We start from the raw sequence: 22,898 nt of genomic DNA on the forward strand, positions 1-22,898 counted from the left end.
AAATACCAATAAGTTTATATTTGTTAAAATTGTTCTTCATTTTAATTACTTCATTGTTTTAAAGTTTTTTTTTTTGCACTACAAATAAGATATGTGCAGTGTGCATAGGAATTCATTCATGTTTTATTCAAATTATAATCCGGCCCTCCAACAGTTTGAAGGACTGTGACCTGGCCCTCTGTTTAAAAAATTTGAGGACCCCTGATCTAGGCTTTAAGCAAAACTATAAAATACCAAAATAGTGTCAGAATGAGTGGAGAGAGGGGCAGAGGAAAAGCAGAGTGGCTGTTCATTGTCCCCAGTGCTCTCCGGTCAGAACAAAAAACTACTCCTGGTCAATCACAAAATGAGTAAAATGAGATATGGTCAAGTACCATTACTGGGTAAGAGTATAGGTGACTGCTAAGAATGGCCTGAGGTTTCTCAAAGGCCAAGTTCATATTCATTAAAATTCTTAAGCAGTACATAGCCTTCATTAGTGCCTGGCATGGGGGATGATTCAGTGCGGCTGAAATTAAATCCATCCATTAGAAGCCTGGCCAAATTGAGTTAAGTGTCAGCCATAACCATGCAGGTGGGGAGGGGAGAGGAGAGGCTGCGGCACAGTGGGAAGAAATCATCTAAATGGATTTCTTGGCCAGACTACATTTTTAAAAAAGAACAGGCTGTCTACCTTATTTATATATTATTAGCATTATCACAGTTCTAAAAAATGCCAGAGTGCTAGATATCTGTTGGTGGTGGCAATAATAATAATAATAATAATAATAATAATAATAATAATAAATTAATTAATAAAATTACCATCTGCCAGCTGCAAAAGACCACCTTACTGGGATGGTGGCCTTTTGCAGCTGCATTCGTGTGATGTATTCACCAATACATCACACAGTCCTAGACACTTGGGAAGTGTCTGACGTGTGATCCAATTCAACAGCTAGCAGAGTGTCTGCTGTGGACTCATCTTGTTGTGTTTCAAATATTAAAAATAGAAAATTATTTATATTCCGCTCTATCTCCCCAAAGGGACTCAGGGCTGATTCCAAACACAAAAGGTAAACATTCAATGCCTGAATACAATAACAATACAGCCATAGTTTCTTACCTACAAAGCCCTGAACGGTTTGGGACCCACCTACCTGTGCGACCGCATATCTGTTTACGAACCCACGCAATCATCTGGAGAGCCCCTGCTCTCGCTCCCACCCCCTTCGCAGGTGCGATTGGTGGGGACGAGGGAGAGGGCCTTTTCTATGGTGGCCCCCCGATTCTGGAACTCTCTACCTAAAGATATCAGACAAGCCCCCACCTTGGCAGTCTTTAGGAGGAGTTTGAAAATGTGGCTGTTCCAATGTGCCTTCCCTACATGAAGGAAAGAATACCTGATCTGACCAATTTCCTTCCATATGTCCTCTGAAGCACTTTATCTATCCGTTGGATTGATTCCCCCATATCACTCTTTAAAACCCCCATGCCTAGACATACCCTACTCTGTTCACACCCAGGGTTTTAAAATTTTAATCTACATCTGGCCCTGCCATAATGTTTTTAAATCTTTTGTGTGTTATTGCTTATATGTTCAACTGTATTTATTATATTGTTTTATTTGCTTGCTTGTTTGTTGATGTATTGTTGTATTTGTATTTGACGGGCTTGGCCTCACGTAAGCCGCCCCGAGTTCCTTCGGGGAGATGGTGGCAGGGTATAAATAAAGTTGTTGTTGTTGTTGTTATTATTATTATTTTAACAAAATTTATACAACCCAACATATAAATACGAATGATAACTTAACAAACTAAAATTAAATAAAAGGCACAGGCTGTTATAACAGACACAAGACAAAACCTCAAAAATCAAATGGAAACAATAATCTTACTGAGCATCAGAAACACATATATTTGGGGTGAACAGAAAGAAGTTGCTCCAAAGGAAATTCAGACTTTCAGATAGAGCCCAGGTTACATATGTATTTCAGTTCTATTCCAAGTCAAGAAAATCCACAAGACACATTAGAATGGGTTGTTACTGAAGTAGTTACTCCAAAGAATCCAAAAACCCTTTGAGAGTATATGAGACTCTTTCCTCATGAGCCACTTACTACCACATTTTCAGGGAAAAGAAGGTAAGTACTGTCAACAGCACTTACTCTCTGTGTCTCCTTTGGTTCTTTTTAAGTGAACAACTGAAATTGGCAGTCATACCCAGAAAGTTAATTCTTAAAAAAGCAATTTCCAGAATCTCCAATGGTTACGCTGAGATTTCTGGGAGTTAATAGTCCAGAAAGGAATGTTTCCAAGCTTTGCATATTCCCTATGTGCATTCTGTACAAAAGGAAGGCAAATCCTAGCACATAGGTAAGAAAGAAAGAATGATCCGCCCTGACTCCCTTTGGGGAAGTAGAGCAGAATATAAATAAAGTATTATTATTATTATTATTATTATTATTATTATTATTATTAAAGATGTTGATCTAAACTGGTCCCTGCTTTCCTGTGCTTCAATTTTCAGGAATTTGTCTTTTTTAATACACGAAAGTATATACTGCATGAATCAGTCCAATTAAACTAGATCCACTGAATCACATGCTAAAATATGTGTCAATCACACTGACACAATGGCTCCACTGTAGTTAGAACAAGCAATAGAATTCAGGACAATATATGATTTCCATGTAAAGTGTGAAATGGCATAAGGTAATCCTTCAAGCCTTTCTACATGTCTCCATAACACTTAAAAAACTTTATCGGATTTGCTGATTACCTAAGCAAGCCCGAACCTTATTGTGTGCCATTAAGTTGTTTCTGACAAGCAGCACAATATGCATTGAAAGGGCATTTGGTTTTGCCTTCCTCTGAGGCTGAGAGAGTGTCACGTATCCAAGATCACTCAACTGATTATGATTTAGACAGTGGAATTAGTGGTCACTCTTTTTCACCTTTGCTCTTTTCTCAGCTCTTAAACAACAAACTCTGCAAAAATTACCACCCAATCCAGCAAAGACGGAGATCCTATGGCTGGGTGGACCGGGCAGTGGGGACATCCATCTGCCCACCCTGGATGGCGAGGCGTTACGCCCGTCATCATTGGTAAAGAGTCTGGGAGTCCTTTTGGACCCTCTGCTGACAATGGAGGCCCAGGTCTCCGCTGTGAGCAAAACCGCCTTCTTTCACCTGCGGCAGGCTAGACGGCTGGCCCCCTACCTGTCCAGGGACGACCTAGCTACGGTGATCCAGGCCACGGTCATCTCAAGGCTGGACTACTGTAACGCCCTCTACATTGGCCTCCCTCTGTCGGTGATTCGGAAGCTCAAGTTGGTACAAAACGCAGCTGCTCGGCTTCTTGCGGGAATTCCGATGAGATTCCACATAACACCAATCTTACTACAGCTGCATTGGTTACCAATTGAGCACCGGATCACTTTCAAAGTGATGGTACTCACCTTTAAGGCCTTGCATGGTCTGGGGCCGATGTATCTGAGGGATCGTCTCACCCCCTACCAACCCCAGAGATCCCTCCGCTCTGAGGACCAAGATCTATTGGAAGTCCCCAGTGTCAAGACCTTGCGTCTAATGGCAACCAGACGCAGAGCCTTCACAGCAGTGGCGCCATCAGTCTGGAATGCTCTGCCACCTGAAGTTCGTGCCCTGCGGGACTTACCAGCTTTCCGCAGGGCATGTAAGACATACCTGTTCCGACAGGCTTTTAAGGTTTGATACTGTTGTTTTTAAATTGTTTTAAATTGCTTTTAAACTTTGTTAGATTTTAGCTATTCTTGTAAGCCGCTCCGAGCCCCAGGGGAGTGGCGGCATATAAGTTTAAATAATTAATAAATAAATAAATAAATATTTGCTATTTGGATTGTCTTACTTTTGTTTTATGTCCTTCAGTGTTCTTCTCTGCTTTGCTCTTTTAATATATATATATTAGGCCTGGGCAATCCATGGTTCTAAATGGTTCTAAAGTACTTACAAAACTTAAGTTCTGGTGGTGAAAATTTCATAACTCTAACAAAACTTTCAAAAATTAATTATTATTTCATTATTGGCGATTTTTATGACAGATCCAATTAGGAACTGCCATTTATAATGAAATTTTGAGAGTTTTTGTTAGAGTTCTGAAATTTTTACCACCAGAATTTTAGTTTTGTAAGTACTTTAGAACCATTTAGAACCATGCATTGCCCAGGCCTAATATATATATAATCTTCATTCAAGAAACTAATTTGAGTTTTCATGCAATTTGAGTTCAAATGCAAGAGGCAATTTTGCATAAATTTTTAATACAAACTTTACAATAATAAACTTCTCAGAAGCTATCACTTTAATTAGATCTTATATATATAGGCCGGGCTTTAGCACAGCAGGTTAACTGCCAGCTGCAGTAAATCTTGCCAATCAAAAGGTTGACAGTTCAAAGGCCAGATCAGGATGAGCTCCTGGCCTTTAGCCCAGCTTCTGCTTACCTAGCAGTTTGAAAGCAAATGTGAGTAGATAAATAAGTACTGCTTTAAAGCAGGGAGGTATTTGAGGCACCCATAAGGAAATGCCAGAAAAATGCTGACGATTTGATCAAGGAGGAAGTTTATGAAGAAAGCTCTTTGGCAGGGAAGATGGAGCGCCAGCAACCCCACCTCTCCAATGGCCAGAACCAAGCACAGACTTCGAGGTGTCAAAGATGGAAAGGCCTATATATACCTCTATCTATGTACAGTTGTCTGTCTTGTAAGTATATAACGGCATTGAATGTTTGCCGTATTATGTGTTCTGTTATTTGAGTCCCTTTCAGGGCGAGAAGGACAAAATATAAATACTGTAAATAAATAAATAGACCTAAATTAGACATTTTCTATCTGGGCAGAACTCTTAAAAACAAACTCCAAATTGCTTTCAGCTTAGCATTAGTTTTAAAACTCTCTGTCTTCATAGAGTAAATGTTTGAAAGCACATTTTGAAAAATAAAATAGTAATTACAGAACTAAAAAAAAACTCAACATGAGGGTTTCAACGGCTGGGAAGAGTATCAGGGTGCATCTACACTGTAGAATTAATAAGTCTGAAACCACTTTAACTGCCATGGCTCAATATTATGGAATCTTGGGAATCGGCATAAGCACTTTTTTGGCAGAGAAGGCTAAAAACTTTTATAAACTTCAACTCCCATGACAAATTACATTAATTCTATACTGTAGACATATGTTTAGTTCAACATGAAACCATTACGGCCCAGCATACCTGTTCGAACATATCTCCTTCTATGTCCTGCCTAGGTATTTAAGATCTTCTGGAGAGGCCCTGCTCTCGGCCCTGCCCCTGTCACAAACGAGACTGGCGGGGACGAGGGACAGGGCTTTCTTGGTGGTGGCCCCCCGCCTGTGGAATTCACTCCAAGGGAAATTAGATCATCGTCATCCCTCCTCTCTTTTAGAAACAAATTAAAAATATGGATATGGGACCAGGCCTTTGGGTAATCTGGCAGACTGACAAAGACAATGATGATGAGAGCTTTGGAACGGATTATGATAAACTGAATGGACTCACTAATTACAGAACTCGGCAAAACGATGGCCACCAGGCTGGCTTCTTTTTTATTAGATTTTATTGTATTAACTTAATGTTTGAATTATTTATAATGACTGTTGTTGTTTATTTTACTGTGTTTAATTATAGGAAGCCGCCCTGAGTCCCCCCTAGGGGGTTGAGAAGGGTGGGGTAAAAATACCCGAAATAAATAAATAAAATACAAATAAATTACACCACACTGGTTCCTAGGAACTGGCAACTAAAGCTCTCCATTTCCTCTTTTGGTAGTACCCATGTGAATAAGGGAAGTTTTCTTCCCAGAGACAAAGCGTTCTGAAAAGGAACTTGCTTTCTGAGACGGCATACAGATAGTTTCATCAGAAATTTCCTAGTTTGCCCCCTTCAAGGACCAACACAGCGCAAATAGATGCGAACAGATTGACCTTTACTGGAAAAAAGATATGAAAACTTCCCCCTAAAGTTCGATCAACAGCATGAATGTTTTCATAACAGCTCTTCTCGATTTATTTTAATTATATTCTGCCTTTCCTTGAAAGAGCTCAAGCAGTGAGTGATTTATCTTGCAACAACCCAAAGAATAAAATTAAGCTGAGAGCTGTTGGCTGGTTCAAGGTTTCTCTGTGACTCATGATTGTGGTGATATGGGTCAGAGGTTCTGTAACCGTGGTGTGACACTAGCCATGCATCCATGTTCAAATACTTTAAGGGCAGACAATCTGGTGCCCTCCAAATGTTTTCATCTACAATTCCCATAAGCTCAACCAGCATGGCCAATAAATAAGGATAATGGGAATTGTAGCCCAATACATCTGTATTGCATTTGGTTATCTACCATCATCTGAGAGTATCTGAATTCCTTGGCACTATATCAATAAGAACTTTTTCACTTGCCTCTGGGTATGCTTCTCTTCCGAAGGGAGGGGGGAAATCCACATCACCCCATTTCACTTTGCAGATGTAGTCAGCTGTTGCATCAATCTTTGCAGCCAGGTCTAGTACATAAACTCCATTCGCAGTTACAACTTCATTTGAAGGAGAAGAGGAGGGAAAAAATAGATAAGCACAAACTATTCCCCAGCAAGTGCTAATACAAAACAATGCAAAATTCTTCATGTTTGAGGTAAAGGTTTTCCCCTGACATTAAGTCCACTCGTGTCTGACTCTGCGGGGTGGTGCTCATCTCCATTTCTAAGCCGAAGAGCTGGCGTTGTCCGTAGACACCTCCAAGGTCATGTGGCCGGTATGACTGCATGGAGCGCTGTTACTTTCCTGCCACAGCAGTACCTATTGATCTACTCACATTTGCACATTTTCAAACTGCTAGATTGGCAGAAGCTGGGGCTAACAGAGGGAGCGCACCCCGCTTCCCAGATTTGAACCGGCAACCTTTCAGTCAACAAGTTTAGCAGTTCAGCGGTTTAATCCACTGAACCACTGGGGGCTCTTCATGTTTAGATGCTGTGTACATTACAGGCAATGCTTCATTTCATGGGACTTTTTATCTTTTTAAAAGAAACAGAGTAAAATCTTAGACTACTACAACCTCCAGAATGCCATCATCAGAAAGGCCTGACTATGAGATTCTGAGAGTTGTAGTTCAAAAAGGTAACTTTTGTGTGTGCTGAAACTGACCCACAATAACAGACACGACATTAAAAGGAACTTCTTATGAATAACAACTGGACCCAGGCACCTACAGAGATGGCCATTAAAGTAAAGGTTTCCCCTGACATTAAGTCTAGTCGTGTCCAACTCTGTGGGATGGTGCTCATCTCCATTTCTAAGCCAAAGAGCCGGCATTGTCCATAGACACCTGATCATGTGGCTGGCATGACTGCATGGAACGCTGTTACCTTCTCGCAGAAGCAGTATCTATTGATCTACTCACATTTGCATGTTTTTGAACTGCTTGTTTGGCAGAAGCTGGGCCTAACAATGGGAACTCACCCCATTCCCCGGATTCAAACTGCCAATCTTTTGGTCAGCAAGTTCAGCAGCTCAATGGTTTAACCTGCTGTGACATCAGGGGACCCTAGATGGCCATTACTTGTATAATTAAATGAGTATCCTAGGCATTTTAACTAGAAAAACAGTAGAAATACTTGAGGGTTTTTATTCAATCTGTACTAGCTGTTCCCTGCCACACATTGCAGTGGCCCAGTCTTTGTATATGTGTTTTGTGTGTGTATATATGCATATATGTGTGTGTATATATATTTGTGTATATGTGTATCTATGTGTGTTTGAGTATATATGTGGTTTTGTACATGCGTTGTAATGTATTTTTCATTTTTTGGCTCTTTGAGTCTCTTCTGTTGTGCTTTTCAGTGTTTTTATGAGTGATGGTCACTCGTTGGTCTAATAGCTGCATTGTGTCCGAATTTGGTGTCAATCTGTCCAGTGGTTTTTGAGTTATGTTAATCCCACAAACGAACATTACATTTTTATTTATATAGATTTTAAAGTAACCAAACTGATTCACATTTCCTGAACTAATATGGAGTTGGGAAGTGAGCTTTCTTTCTGTTTTTGGGCTTTCCCAAGAGCTGTGATACAGGTCTTATCCCAAGCATGTACATTTTAGGGTACAATGGATACACATAATAATTTATGTGTTTATGTTTTTTTTAAATGCAGTTTGAGAGAAGAAAAAAAGCAGAGTTAGCAGTGAATATGAGCAAAATTACGAGACTGGAAATGGGCTCATCTATCCTTCCCCAGATAGATATACCCGGACCTCTCAGACCAAGTCAGTTAGATTTTTAAACAAGACTTTCCTTCTCCCTGTCTGTTTCTTTTCAGAAAACAGGAGCTGTGAAGGGTCACGGCTTTTGTTTTAAACACGGGAGACTATGCAGTGCTTAATGTTGCATCTAGTTTGATCCTCATTCAATTTACAAAATGTAAAAATTCAAATGTTGCTTGGGCAGACTTTGTGCTTAGCTGTCTGCTAGAACCTGAGAGCAAATTAATCTCAGAAATTGTTCACTTGCTTCAAAGATTGATGTAGACATTCCACATTCCCTGTTTGTGATGGGCCAATTTAACATTACTCCATTAACCACTGCACATAGGAGGATATTGCCTGTCTGCAGCAGTACAGTATTCATCTTCATTTTCCTTCCACCACATTATAATGAATTACCAAGAACTTCGGTTCACAGTATAAAGTACGACAGAAAGAGGCGTTACCTAGTGGATTGATTTCCAGGTATGTAAAGTATAAATCTTCATACAGGTTGAAGAGGCCAGAGATAAAACTTGCCAAGATGCTACATAAAGAAAATACAAGTTGCACAGTGAAAACAAATAATAATAATTAATTCAAACAGACAAGCTGGAACCAAATTACTTGCTCTCAGTATCTGGCCTATTATATAGCCATGTCACAGGCTCTTTCAATCTGTCTGCTTTTGGTCCAGCTCAATTATGACTCAGAGGCCTGAACTTGGATGAATAAGACTCTGACAAAGCGTCATCCACTGACTATGTCCCTGTCTCCAGACCATTAATTATACTCATCTTAAAATGTCAACACATGGGAGTAGATGCCTTGAAAATGTCAGAATTGTCACATCAAATAATAAAAAAATGTAAATTTCAAGCATCATTGTCATCCAATGTGCAGCCCACAGCCACTAAAATAAAAAGGTGTAACACAAAGAAACAGATCACAGTTAAGTAGGCTGGACTTAGGCAGGCTTCCAATAATTCATCACGCTCACCATAGCAAATGTGCAATACCAAGCATGACGAGAAGCCAATCTCTTTCATAATTTTGAAGCTAGAGAGGTCAAGCAAGGATGGTAGCAATGGCTATCATCTCCCCATATCCAAGTCAGGGTTCAGGGAGGAACACCGGTTGGCAGCTACAAGGCCAACCCTAAGGCAGGATGCATATGGAGCTGGTGACCAAAAGGAACACAGTTGTCATTGATTAGTAGTTCTTTCTTGTTCTGCTTTCTATCAGCACTTCACTTGGGAAAGATCAAGGTAGGTGTGTCCAGATGTATTGGACAACACCTACAGTAATTCCCTTATGTAGCATTTTTTAACTGCTACTCGTTCACTGGACAAAAACAAAGCAGGAGAGACCTTTTGCATTTCCTAAGATGAGTTCAAACAGGATTCTTCTTTAAAGGGATAAAACTTGGATAATAGTGCCCTGAATTATCCTATAGTGCAGGGCTGGGAATAATTTAGATTGTGGCTTTTATGTGGGTGCAAGGCTTGAAGGCCCATAAGGATTTTGGGGCCCACAAGGTTGATTCTCCCACTGTTCACCTAAAAAGAATTTTGCATCTGAAAAATAAATATTCTACTTCAGAGCTCCCATCCAAAGCTGCCCAGCCCAACCCAAACACCCAAAAGCTAAACCATGGGAAGAAACACCCAAAAGTATTGGTTTAGCATGTAGATGTTCCTTCCAGAATGGATATAACTTGTAGAATTAATGCAGTTTAACACCACTTGAACTGCCAGGGAGCAATGCTATGGAATCCTGAGATTTGTAATCTGATGGCAACGAAGACTGAAGACCTTGTAAAACTACAACTTTCACGATTCCACATCATTGAGCCATGGCATTTGAAGGGGGGGGGTCAAACTGCATTAATTCTACAATGTAGATGCGCTCTCATTAATCTAAAATGTCACTTCCAGTTCATAGTTGTGAGGGCCAATCAGGGGACTAGAAGAGCAAGGATTGACGCTTGGATGCTTTAACATCTCCACTTCTGTTCTAGTGCTTATGTCATATAAATACAACTGTCCACAACTGAATGGTAAGAGAATATAAAGCAGTATCTCAGAATTACTCTTGTTTGTCCTTTGGGGCATGCAGCAATAGATGCTTCTTAATGTCAGATTCATGCAGCTTCTCATCCACGCGCACCAGCAGCTTCTGGGCTTTGGCATCCACATCTCCCACATCCACGCCACCCTCATGGTGGAAGAGCACATAGTCTCCCTCGCGGGCTGCATATATGCACACATAGAACTCCTCTGCCTATAAAATTAGAAGAATAGCATATAGTGATATAGAGATCACATATAGTCAGAGCTTACAGAGTGAACATGGAAGGTAGAGACTCTCTGAAGTATCTCTTATCATTCTGTATGTGTGTTGTAGAAAACTTGTTTATCTACTATGGCAGTTAATTCTTTGGTGTATTTTATAAAGCTGTCTTGTAGGAAAGGGTCCCTAACAATAACCGATCAAAGCATTCTGGAAAATGTGTATTACAAAAGATAAAAGAATCAGTTAAAATGAGCAAAAGTGGAGCGAGCAATTTCCTTTTCCTTTTTATGTTTCTGTTCCTTTCTACCACCAATTGTTCATGGTGGACTATGGAGAGAAAAGTGTCAATATATACTAAGGATCCTTTCCCCAAATCCAGATTGGTGGCTCCACTGCATTCACAGTCCCTACTGAAATAATACTTCCCTTCCAACAATAGTAGGCTCTCCATTTCCACAAGGGTTGTAGGACCCCCCTCAATTTTAAAAAAATAAATTTTCAAATGAGGATTTTCTTCTACCTAGGATAACAACTCTATGAATCTCAAGATTGTGCAGTGCAATGCTATGGTTAACTTCTGGTAGTATTTGACCATAAGATCACTCTAGAGTAGGGCTTCTTAAACTTTTTCCACTCATGACCCCTTTCCACCCAAGACATTTTTATGTGACCCCAGGGATATAAAATACTATAAAGATAAAATATTTACTGATAACACTATGTAACACGATTTTTGTTCCTGGGTTATAAATATCATTTCCAAATTGGTTATATCATCAAAACATGGAAAAAGTTTATTAAATTGCAAAAACTTTGTTTTTGTGGGAGGAACATCCTGCAGCACATTTTGCTATAGTTTTTCAATGAATAACACTGAGTCTCAACCAATTCAGGATAGTTTCTGGCAATCACAAAAACTAAGTTCCTGGAGTATAACAACTACTTTCAAAATAAGTACGCAGAATGTATTGTCGATTCATGGCCGGAATCACTGGGTTGTTGTAGGGGTTTTTTGGGCTATATGGCCATGTTCTAGAGGCATTCTAGAAATGCCTCTAGAACATGGCCATATAGCTCGAAAAAAACCTACAACTAAGTACGCACAATTAAACACAAATAACACTTTCCAAAACAGGAATAGGATTTTTAAAAATTGTTACATAATGCAAATCCACAAAAGTTGAATCTGCAGATGGGGCCAACTACTATACTCTTCCTGAAAGTAATACTGTGATATTAATAATTGATTTGGTCACATGCCACACACAATTTTACATACACAAAGCTCTCTGTGTCGAAGCAACACCGACCTGCTTGTGTGGAACAAAGGGTTCTATCAAGAAGTTCTTTAGGATGCCTTTAGCTTTGGCGATCTGTGGAAGAAAAATGCATAGATGAATACAGGCAGTCCCTAAGTTACAAACATCTGACTTACAAACAACTCATAGTTAAAAACAAGGGTGAGAAAACAGGAAGTGAGAGAAACCTACCCTTCAGGAAGGAAATTTACTCCTGGGAGAGTTATCATGGTGGAAAGGGTGTCTCCACAGAAGCTTTATCACCAATCCTTGTTTCCACAACAAGCCTCATTTTTCAAAATCAAGTGATCACAGAGACAGAAAGTGAGATGAAAATTTCTGAATGGGAGCACAGGCAGCAAAACAAACTCCACAAGGGTGTTCACCTTTCCCTATGCTTGCTCTCTCTCTCTGGAGTTACACTTAAAAATGTACCTGTTCAGACTTACATAAAAATTCAACATAAGAACAAACCTACAGAACCTATCTTGTTTGTAACTTGGGGACTGCCTGTACATTCTAAACAACCAGTTCAATTACTTACAACAAAAGTCTGAACCTTATTTAAATGAATACATCTTCCAACATGAAGATATTCATTTAATATATGTTCCAGGAAGACCTTCTCTCAATCCGTCTTCCCAGGCATTTCTGGCATGAACAGATCCCTGATTTTGGAACTCTTTCCTAGAGAGGCTACAACTGTTCCCTCCTTTTGGTCCTTCCATTGTCAAGTGAAAACCTTTCTGTTGTGACAGAATTTGAAGAATTCGAAGAATTTTTTTATTCGTGCACTGTTTAAATGAATTTTATCATTTTAATTGATTTGCTTCAAATGGCCTTAATTCTGTGAATAAATTATTTGAATTTCAAAAATAATAATAGTTATGTTTTTATTTAACTAAATATTTTTAAATAAATAAAGATGTTTTACACATATTTGTCCAATTTTTTAGACGATAACATTTTAAAGAAAATTTGAGTCCCAGCATATTAGAGATGTCAAGAAAATGCTGTGGATACTTCATTGGGTCATTGCTGTTCACCTACGAGAAAAACAGGAAACATGTATGAATGCGCTAATTTTTCCATGGGCTCTGGGTAAAAATCAGATGAAGTGGAAATGAAATGGATCCAGTTTCATTTGGATATTATTATTATTATCATCATTATTTGAAACACAACAAGATGAGTCCACAGCAAACAAGATCACTATGCTGGCTATTGTATTGGATCACATGTCGGACACTTTCCAAGTATCTAGGACTGTGTGATGTATCGGCGAATAATGCATGCAGATCCCAGTAAGGTGGCCTTCTGCAGCTTGCAGATGATAATGTTGTCAGCACCGATTGTGTTTAAGTGCAGGCCAAGGTCTTTAGGCACTGCACCTAGTGTGCCAATCACCACTGGGACCACCTTGACTGGATTGTGCCAGTCTTTGCAGTTCAATCTTTAAATCCTCATATCGTGTCAGCTTTTCCAGTTGTTACTCTTCAATCCTGTTGTCACATGGGATTATTCTTGTTGTTGTTGTTGTTATTATTATTATTATTTTACATTGCATCACCAAACCACTTAATGGACTTGTATAATTAATGAACTTATATGATTTTTACATGGGTGCAACTAAAACCTCTGTTAAGTCACAGAAGATGCTTTTGAACAAGATGACCTATGATTTGATGGTATTTCTTATAATTCTCTACCCAACCCACTAGTCTGTTGCCTGGTCTATGTGTGTGGGTCAGCTATACCAATGTCTTGGTTCTTGTACAACTACAAACAACTGGAAATGATCTGTATTGCAACAGCAACTATTGGCAGGTTAAATATTTGGGAAGGTAATGTCTGGAAGATATGAATAAGTTGAGTCTGAGAACTTGTTTTATTGAATTATAGAATCACAGAATTGGAAGAGACCGCATGGGCCATCTAGTCCAATGCCCTGCCATGCAGGAAAAGCACAATCAACGTACCCTTGAGAGATGGCCATCCAGCCATCTAGTTGTTGCGTACCTTCATGTTGTTTACGATTTATGACAACCCTAAGGCAACTCTATCATGGGGCAAGATTTGTCCAATGAGGAATTGATGTGTCTCTGCTTTTCCTCACAGTCCAGCATTCAAACCACTCCAGTCCAATCCTTTTTAAAAAATACATTCACTTCCATATTTTATGAAATGCTGTGCTGTTACACAAGACTACTAGGGACATAAATCAAGCATTTTTTTTATTTCCCTTGTACATGTCCTGTTTTTCCTGTGAAAGAGCTTAAGTGTCAAAACAACTAATGTAAATGGGGTAGACTGAAAAATAATAACTTACAGTTGTTTCGAGTCCAAGACGTGGCTTCAACCAGGTCTTCACTTGATCCAAATCAAGATTCACACCCACCAAGCCGAGCTTGCCGCGTCGCTTTATCAACTGATCAGGCTTCACCACTAGAGGCTAACATTTTACAAAGATGGAAGAAAAGTTGGAAATCTATCTTGCAGATGAATAGGTGGCATCTTATTAACAAATTTACCACTTATGTCAATGTTTCAAGCACTCAAAATAAAACATTTTCAATACAGAAAGATTTAGAAAATGTAGACGCATATCTATAAATTCCAAATCCCCATTTTAAAGGCAAGGTTGGCTAACTGCAGTGGAGACACTTCTGATGGAGACGTGAAGCACTGTCAAAACCATAAACACAGCAATGTAACCTCAATTTGATTTCACAGGTCATTTTCCTACTTTATTTGTATTTGGGCTTTGGAGGCGCATTCAAATATCAGTGGGAGCAAAACTGACACCCTTTAGTGTCTGTCTGAGGGTCAAAAAACTGCCCGGAAGGTGATTCTGGCAGCTTGGAAGATAACTAAAGGTGCATCCACATTATGAAATTAATACAGTTCTACACTACTTTAATTGCCATGACTCAATGCTATGGAGTACAGGGATTTGTAGTTTGGTGAGGCACCAGCACTCTTTGGCAGAGAAGGTGAACGACTTTTTGAAATGACAGCTTTGATAATTCTTTAACACTAAGCAATGGCAGTTAAAGCGGTGTCAAGCTGCACTGATTCTACTACTTTAAAGGGCCACATGGGATAGGGTGCCATATGCAGCATTTCCAAATCTTTGTTATAAGGCATGCATTTGCCAAAATGCTTAGTCGCCAGCAGTATGGGATTAAATTTCCATCAATGTTGGCAGAGAAGTTCTACCTCCTGTATTCATCACACTCACTAATAGAGCAAATGGAGACAACAGCCAAAGGAAAAAAAATACAAATTACATCCAAATTTGCCCAGCTCACATCTATATAAATAAAAATGTAATGTTCCTTAGCGGGATTACCATAACTCAAAAACCACTGGAGTAATGGCTGCCAAACTTGGCCACAAGACACCCACTAACCCAAAGAGTGACCATCACTCAAAAAAATTAATTTTATCATTTGGGAGTTGTAGTTGCTGGGATTTATAGTTAACCTACAATCAAAGAGCATTCCGAACTCCACCAATGATGGAATTGAATCAAACTTGGCACACAGGACTCCCATGACCAACGAAAAACACTAGAAGGGGTTGGTGGGCATTGACCTTGAGTTTGGGAGTTGTAGTTCACCTACATCCAGATAGCATTGTGGACTCAAACAATGATGGGTCTGGACCAAACTTGGCTTGAATATTCCAAATGCCCAAATATGAAGACAGAAGGAGTTTGGGGAAAATAGACCTTGACATTTGGGAGTTGTAGTTACTGGCATTTATAGTTCACCTATAATCAAAGAGCATTCTGAACCCCATGAACGAGAGAATTGTGGCAAACTACACCGAACTCCCATGACCAACAGAAATTACTTAAGGCCATCGAGTCCAACTACGTTCACCAGGGAAGAAAACGTAATCAAAGCCTTCCTGACAAAGCCATCCAGCCATAGATACAGATAGATAGATATGATTCACACACACAAAAATAATAGTTTCATAGATTTGAAAGGGACCCCTAAAGAAGGACAATTATATGTTGCATGTTCCAGAGTAGGCAAACCAGACAATCTCCACATCAACACTGACAAAAAAACAAGAAATACTTTAACCCACAAGCATCAAGACATTACCTATATTAGAAACCAACACTTTCCTATTACTTTATTTCCCAGCTCACGAGACTGGGCCACAGCAACGCATGGCAGGGGATAGCTAGTAATATTTATAGGTTTTTCTGCCACATCATACCTTAACAGGGATTTTTTTTTAACTTATATGCCAAATTGATCTAAGGCCATATTAAATCCCCCAAAGTTATTACCTGCTAGGGTCAATCAGTATTAGTATTTACTGAGTTTTTAGTTATGCTTATTTTTAATCACATTTAGAGCTGTCTTGGATCCTAGTACAGGGAAGAAGATACTAAATGAACAAGCAGCTCTGTTTAATTATTTCCTCTTCTGCAATTAATTCATGTTTGCACTGCTTCTCGTTATGGTCATCTGCTGGTAGTTTTTCTAACTTTAAATCCAACTCATCTTTGCCATTTCGGGATTGTTAAACATTTACTTCAGTACCAGTGGGCCTGAATACCTTTTTCTAGCTCCTGCTTTCAAAATTCTGTCATGAAACCCAAAGGGCAACAACAGTCCTTGCGGATTTCTGGCAAGCCTCACAAAGTCTTTACGTACTCTCCTTGCCAAGAGAAGCCAGCAACTGACTCACATAACCTAAGTGCAGAGTATTTAATTAGCTTACCAATACAGCTGTCTTCTATCAGCAAGAAAAATGGTCTTGCGTAGCTGATCTATGCTCAGCTAAGTGTGATTAAACTGGCAGATAGCCAGGAGAAGGAAAAAAAAACACAGAAAGGAACTTGGAATGGGGCAGGATGTCTCCTGTTTGCAATTCAATTTGCCTAATTAAAGAACAAATTGAAGGGCGGATAGAGAATGCACCCCAAACATTTCCAAGAAAAAATAATAATAAAGCCAACTCAAAGGGCACGCAGGAAATGATATCTCGGATGTTTCTCTTAACCTATAGAAAATATAGTCTTCGCCATTAATAGAGTGCATAATATATCACTTCTAGTTAAGAAGCTGGTCAAACAATTGTCAACATGACCCAGGCCTGAAAAACTGAGGGTAATCAAAGCTTTTCTTTAAATCAGTGGTTCCCAATCTGTGGTCCGTGGACCATCAATGGTCCGAAACAACTAAAATATGGTCCACGGCCTCACCATTGCCACACCGTTGCAACGAGAGCAACAGCTCTTGTGAAACCCACTTACAGTGCTGAGGCTCATTAAATATGGTTTTCTGTGGGTGAGCAGATGGTGATTACTGATGGCATATGTTCTGTATCAGAAACTAGAGCTGATGTGGTCTATCCAATGTATTTTTTTAAATCATAGAGTTGGAAGAGACCTCATGAGCCATCCAGTCCAATCCCCTGCCAAAAGCAGGAAAATTGCATTCAAAGCACCCCCAACAGATGGCCATCCAGCCTCTGTTTAAAAGTTTCCAAAGAAGGAGCCTCCACCACACTCTGGAGCAGAGAGTTCCACTGCTGAACGGCTCTCAGTCAGGAAGTTCTTCCTAATGTTCAAGTGGAATCTCCTTTCTTTTTCCGTGTCCTAGTCTCCAGGGCAGCAGAAAGCAAGCTTGCTCCCTCCTCCCTATGACTTCCTCTCACATATTTATACATGGCTATTATGTCTCTTCTCAGCCTTCTCTTCTTCAGGCTAATCATGCCTAGCTCTTTAAGCTGCTCCTCATAGGGCTTGTTTTCCAGACCCTTGATCATTTTAGTCGCCCTCCTCTGGACACAACATTCCAGCTTGTCAATATCTCTCTTCAACTGTGGTGCCCAGAATTGGACACAACCAAGGCAGAATAGAGGGGTAACATGACTTCCAGTACTGGACACAACATTCCAGATGTAATCTAACCAAGGCAGAATAGAGCATCGGGAGCATGACTTCCCTGTATCTAGATACTATACTCCTATTTATGCAGGCCAATCAACACCCCAAATAATCAAACCAAATCTAAAGTTGACCAAAAACTGATTCGTAACCCCTTTGGTACTAATGCTGGAGAGTGGTCCCTGGTCAAAAAAAGTTGTGAACCACTGCTTTAAATGCATGATAGAGTCATTTTATGGTTGCCAAAACACAACCTTAAAATGACTCCACCATAGGGGTTTCTTAACAAAATTTATTCAAAGGAAGGATTGCTATTGCCTTGCCTGAGGCTGTGAGACTGTGACTTGTTCAAGGTAAACCTGTGGGTTTCCATGGTGGATTCGAACTCAGGTATCCTGGAGTGCTGATCTAACATTCAAATCACTGCACTATGCTGGCTGACCAAATTTACTATGAATCCTTTCTCTACTTCGCATTATAAACTACCAGAACAGGAACAATAAAACATTGTTTTTCAAAGCATTGATGCCGAGTAGAAAAAACCCTTTAAAAATGTTGCGGTTACTTTAATTTATCTTTTGCTTTCATGCTAAGTAAGGAGAAAATTTATGCTAAGTACAAAAAAACCCCCAGTGTGCTTGCTTAGTTGCTGTCATTTTAATTTATCTTTTTTTCTCCTTTTTGCAGTGTGAGGACAGTAGGCTGATGTTCGTGTTCCAAAAAGCAAAAGAGAAAGAGAGTTTAAGCAAACATTTCACATATATAAATAATATTATTTACTATGGGGAAAGATTTTTTTAAAGAAATTACATTTTAATCAAAATTACTTTAAATTACCATATCACTAATTTATTTTGGTGATTAACACAACTATCAAGCCTGTTAATAGGCAATACATATATTTTATTTAAAAGCACAATTTTTTTTTGTTCTCTTGATAATATGTATGGTTCAGGAACATTTGATTACAGTCAGATGATAAAAATAATCGAATTAGACCGACCATTTCACCAAGCACACCCATGATGGCAGATATAATTGGATAGGGACCAGAGAGATGGTAGGACTAGAAAAATAGTTGTGCTCTATCACAATTGACTGACTGGTGGAAAAACTTTGTGCGTTTACATGCAATCCCATGAATTTCATTGAGTTTTCTTACGCAAGGAATACTCAAAGGTTGCTTCCCATTTCCTTCCTCTGAAATATAACCTATGGCACCTGGTATTCGTTGGTGGTCTTCTATCCAACCAGAGCTGACTGTGCTGAACTTCCAAAAACAGATGGGATCTGGTGACCTTGGGGAAGTGGTTCCCAACCTTTGTTTGACCAGTGACCACTTTGACCATGGAGCAGTCTCCAACATTAGTACCAAAAGAGTTACAAATCAATTTTCGGTCAGCTTTAGATTCAGTTTGGTTTATTTGTGGTACTGATTCAGAAAACTGCATTGGATAGACCACATCAGCTCTAGTTTCTGATAGAGAACATATGCCATCTACTAGCCACCATTGGCTCGCCCACAGAAACCATACTTAATAAGTCTTGGAACTATAAGAGGGTTTCGCGAAACCAGCTGCTCTTGTTGCAATGGTGTAGTAATGATGAGGCTGTGAACCATATTATAGTTCTTGTGGACTACTGGTGGCCCATGGACCACAGGATGGGAACCACTGCTTTGGGGTATTGAAGTTTGAGGAAGCTGTCACTATCTATATATTGTTGGCTCCCATCATCCTTGATCAGTGTCCATACTGACTTGGAGCTGACTTTTAAAAATATATGATAGTTTCCAGTTTTCCCAACTCTACAAGGAAACTGCTTTTCTCAGGGCCAGGGAAGATTCCTCCATTACAAGACAGAGCAACTGCAATTTGTTCAACTCACCTCAGTTAAGAGCCAGGGATGATCTTGGATGAGTCGGTCCCAGTCAGTATCAGGTGTTACCCTGGCATATTTGAAGCGGTTCTGGATGGCCGAGGATGTACAAATGTACTTATACAAGAATTCCTTTCCGGTCTGCTCAGAAATGGCTTTGGCGGACATGGCTACCTAATGCAAACAAAAAGTAACACATTTACATTAGTATTTTAAAAAATATTTTCTTACAATTTTGCAGAATGGAAAGCCTGTATCCATTGGGATTTTATATTGATATGTAAAATCACTGATAACAGCAAACCGAATTGAAATAAAGGAATTCTGACCCAAAAACACCATACAGGACCTTGAAAATGCCTGGAGGGAACATATTTTGTTGGTAAACTAAACTTGGGAATAGATCCCATGGATAAAACAGTACTGACTCCTATAACACAGCCTTAGTGCTGGGCTTATCACCGAAAATATTTCTACTGATGCAAAAGTTTTACTTCTTCGATATCATTCAATCTATCAGGAACCAAACTATTAAAATTCCTGCTGAAATAAATTCTATAATGCACAAGAAAAGCACGGGAAAACTAGTATAGTGGGCTTTTTTTATCTTATGGGCTTTGTGGGTACCAAAATCCATGGATGGCCAAGTCCCATTATATGGTATCCTCTCTTATAAAATGGCAAAATCAAAGTTTGCCTTTTCTTTTTTAAAAATGGGGTAGGGGAAGGACATTTTCCTTTGGATTGTAAAATCTGTAGATATATGGGAGTCTGACTGTATATCCAGAAATGTTGAAATCTGTCTTCCCTATATAATGCATATCACAAAGGGATATAATCCATATTATACCATCTGATCTCTTCTAGTCTGCATTCAGGGAATCATTTATATGATTTGCAGAATACTTGATAGACTGGACCTTGTAATGTCATAAAAACCCAGATCTGATGTATCAGACCAGAAATCTGTCTCATTCACAGACTTGTTTTTCACAATAGCCAACCAGATGATACTGGAATAGTGCCTGTTTTGAAAGCAAATGCCTTCTTCTGATCCACAGGAACAAAAAAGATTTTATCTAAGGAAGTTAATTATTTAAGAAGGTTGATCAATCCAACAAGCAACTATAATCAAATAGTATTCAGTTACCTATTGGGCCTGAAACTGAGAGTAACATAAAGCCGCTGTTTGAGATGTTTTGGTTATTCCATTGTGATTTTAATTTAGACTAGTGTTTCCCAACTCTTTTTTGACCAGCAACCACTCTCCAACATTACTACCAAAAGAGTTATGAATCAGTTTTTGGTCAACTTATTTGGTTTGGTTATTTGGGGTGCTGATTCAGAAAAGCATTGGCTACACCACATCAGCTCTAGTTTCCAATATAGAACATGTGTCATCCATTAGTCTTCTGCTCGCCCACAGAAAACCATACTTAACAATATAGAGTTGATGTGGTCTATCTAATGCAATTTTCTGAATAAGCACCCCAAATAACCCCAGGAACAGGCCTGAAAACAAAGACACCAAGGCGCCACATGGAATGGCTCCGCTCAGGGGGACGGAGGAGGAGGAGACGCAGCAGTCGGGAAGCTTATTGTTGCGCCTTTTGTGGGTAGTCAGCCTCTCCCTTCCTGACATCCCCGTTGTCTTGGCACTATACGAGGGTTTCACGAGACCAGTCCCTCTCATAGCGTCAGTGAAGTAACGATGAAGCTGCGGACCATATTTTAGTTCTTGGGGACCACTGGTGGTCCACGGATCACAGGTTGGGAACTACTGATTTAGATAATTTAAACACTGGTTTCATCTGTGTACTACCAAGGTATAAATACTTTAAGTAATGCATCAGTACTAACATTCCTGCAACTCATAACTCCTCCATGAAACTGTCAAACTAAAAGTCAAATCATAATTTACTGTGCTCTTATTTTAATAGTTCCAGAAAGTAAGGGTTTGTGTAATATTTTGATCTTTACTTCCACATCTAAAAATACTTTAAAAACAGCTTGTCAGGGTAATGATGGGAATAAGCTCTCTGTGCTCTGATAAGTGAATGAGGTCAGAATGAAACTTTTACATTCTTCTTCTACCAGCAATGATTACTTCAAAACTCAAAAGGGGTGGAAATAGGAGAAAAGGATTAGCATCTCTCTGGTAACAGATTACTTTTAAGATAAAACCATGCTAATCTGTTAGAAGAGAACCTGCACAGTGAGTGGTTTGAGCAAACCATAAGTCAGAAATGATTTGAAGGCACACAACAAGAACTACAACAACTAGTTGGTGCCAAAAATCCAGATTAAAAAGAATGTCGATGGAACTGAGAGCTCTGCCCAAATCTTTCCTTTGTTCTGCAGTCCCAAGAAACTGTTAGGAAGAAAGACTTTTCTTTTCTGAAAATGATGAAATAATGAGGCAGAACAATAAAGAAAAATAAGAAAAGAACAGGATGCTTCTTTCTACCACTCTCTTTGATGGGATCCCTAATTCTGGATAGCAGCTAAAAATTAAGGAACAGCCATAAATGTAAAATATTGATACCTTTATTTATTTATTTATTTATTGTATTTATATTCCACCCTTCTCACCCTGAAGGGGACTCAGAGAGGATCACAGAACACATATATGGCAAACATTCAATGCCATTATACACTGAAAAGACAGACAACTGTATATAGATAGAGATATATAGGCTTTTCCATCTTCGGCATCTCGGAGGTTTGTGCTCAGTTCCACAAGGGTGAGGTGCGGGTGATGTTGCTCCATCTTCCCTGCCAAAGAGCTTCGTTTAACTGCCATCCTGTGGATTCCTGGGATTTATTGTTGTGTGAGTTATTTAGAATTTATTCTCCCAACTGCCTTGATAAATGGTTAAGAAATTATGGAAGCCAAATTCCCAAACAAAATCAAAGTTTGGAAAACTCCAGGACTCCAGAGTCTCCTTGAACAACTGATTCCAGGATTCCGTAGGATACAAACTGATGACGTAAACTGGTATCAAAGTGCTATCACTGCATACAATTAAAAGGCCTTAGTAACCAAGCACAAACCTCCAAGATGCCAAAGATGGAAAAGCCTATATATCTCTATCTATGTACGGTCGTCTGTCTTGTCAGTTAAGGTTTAGTTGGACCAAGAAGAGGGGCTTGTGCATGTTAAAGAATTATAGTCTCTATTTTTGCATATTCATACAGAAATCTGCTGGTTTTGGACTGCAAATCTCCAAAACACTAGCTAGCAT

General features: G+C 39.3%; 1 protein-coding gene across 3 annotated transcripts in view; it reads right to left on the reverse strand.

Moving 5' to 3' along the window:
• Positions 1-22,898, reverse strand: part of ACLY (ATP citrate lyase) — a 90,550-nt gene that overhangs the window by 36,810 nt on the left and 30,842 nt on the right. For 2 of the 3 annotated variants that reach the window (XM_060781147.2, XM_060781145.2), the window contains exons 2-7: positions 19,663-19,827; positions 14,188-14,310; positions 11,871-11,933; positions 10,358-10,548; positions 8,733-8,812; positions 6,432-6,562 (exon numbers count right to left, since the gene is read on the reverse strand). In XM_060781147.2, the coding sequence (XP_060637130.2) occupies positions 6,432-6,562; positions 8,733-8,812; positions 10,358-10,548; positions 11,871-11,933; positions 14,188-14,310; positions 19,663-19,821 (747 nt within the window). In that variant the 5' untranslated portion in view covers positions 19,822-19,827. The remainder of the gene's footprint in view (positions 1-6,431; positions 6,563-8,732; positions 8,813-10,357; positions 10,549-11,870; positions 11,934-14,187; positions 14,311-19,662; positions 19,828-22,898) is intronic. The other variant, XM_067470076.1, reaches the window with a different exon arrangement.

The sequence above is a fragment of the Anolis sagrei genome, chromosome 6, assembly GCF_037176765.1.
Source record: "Anolis sagrei isolate rAnoSag1 chromosome 6, rAnoSag1.mat, whole genome shotgun sequence".
In the NCBI taxonomy this organism is placed as follows: domain Eukaryota; kingdom Metazoa; phylum Chordata; class Lepidosauria; order Squamata; family Dactyloidae; genus Anolis; species Anolis sagrei.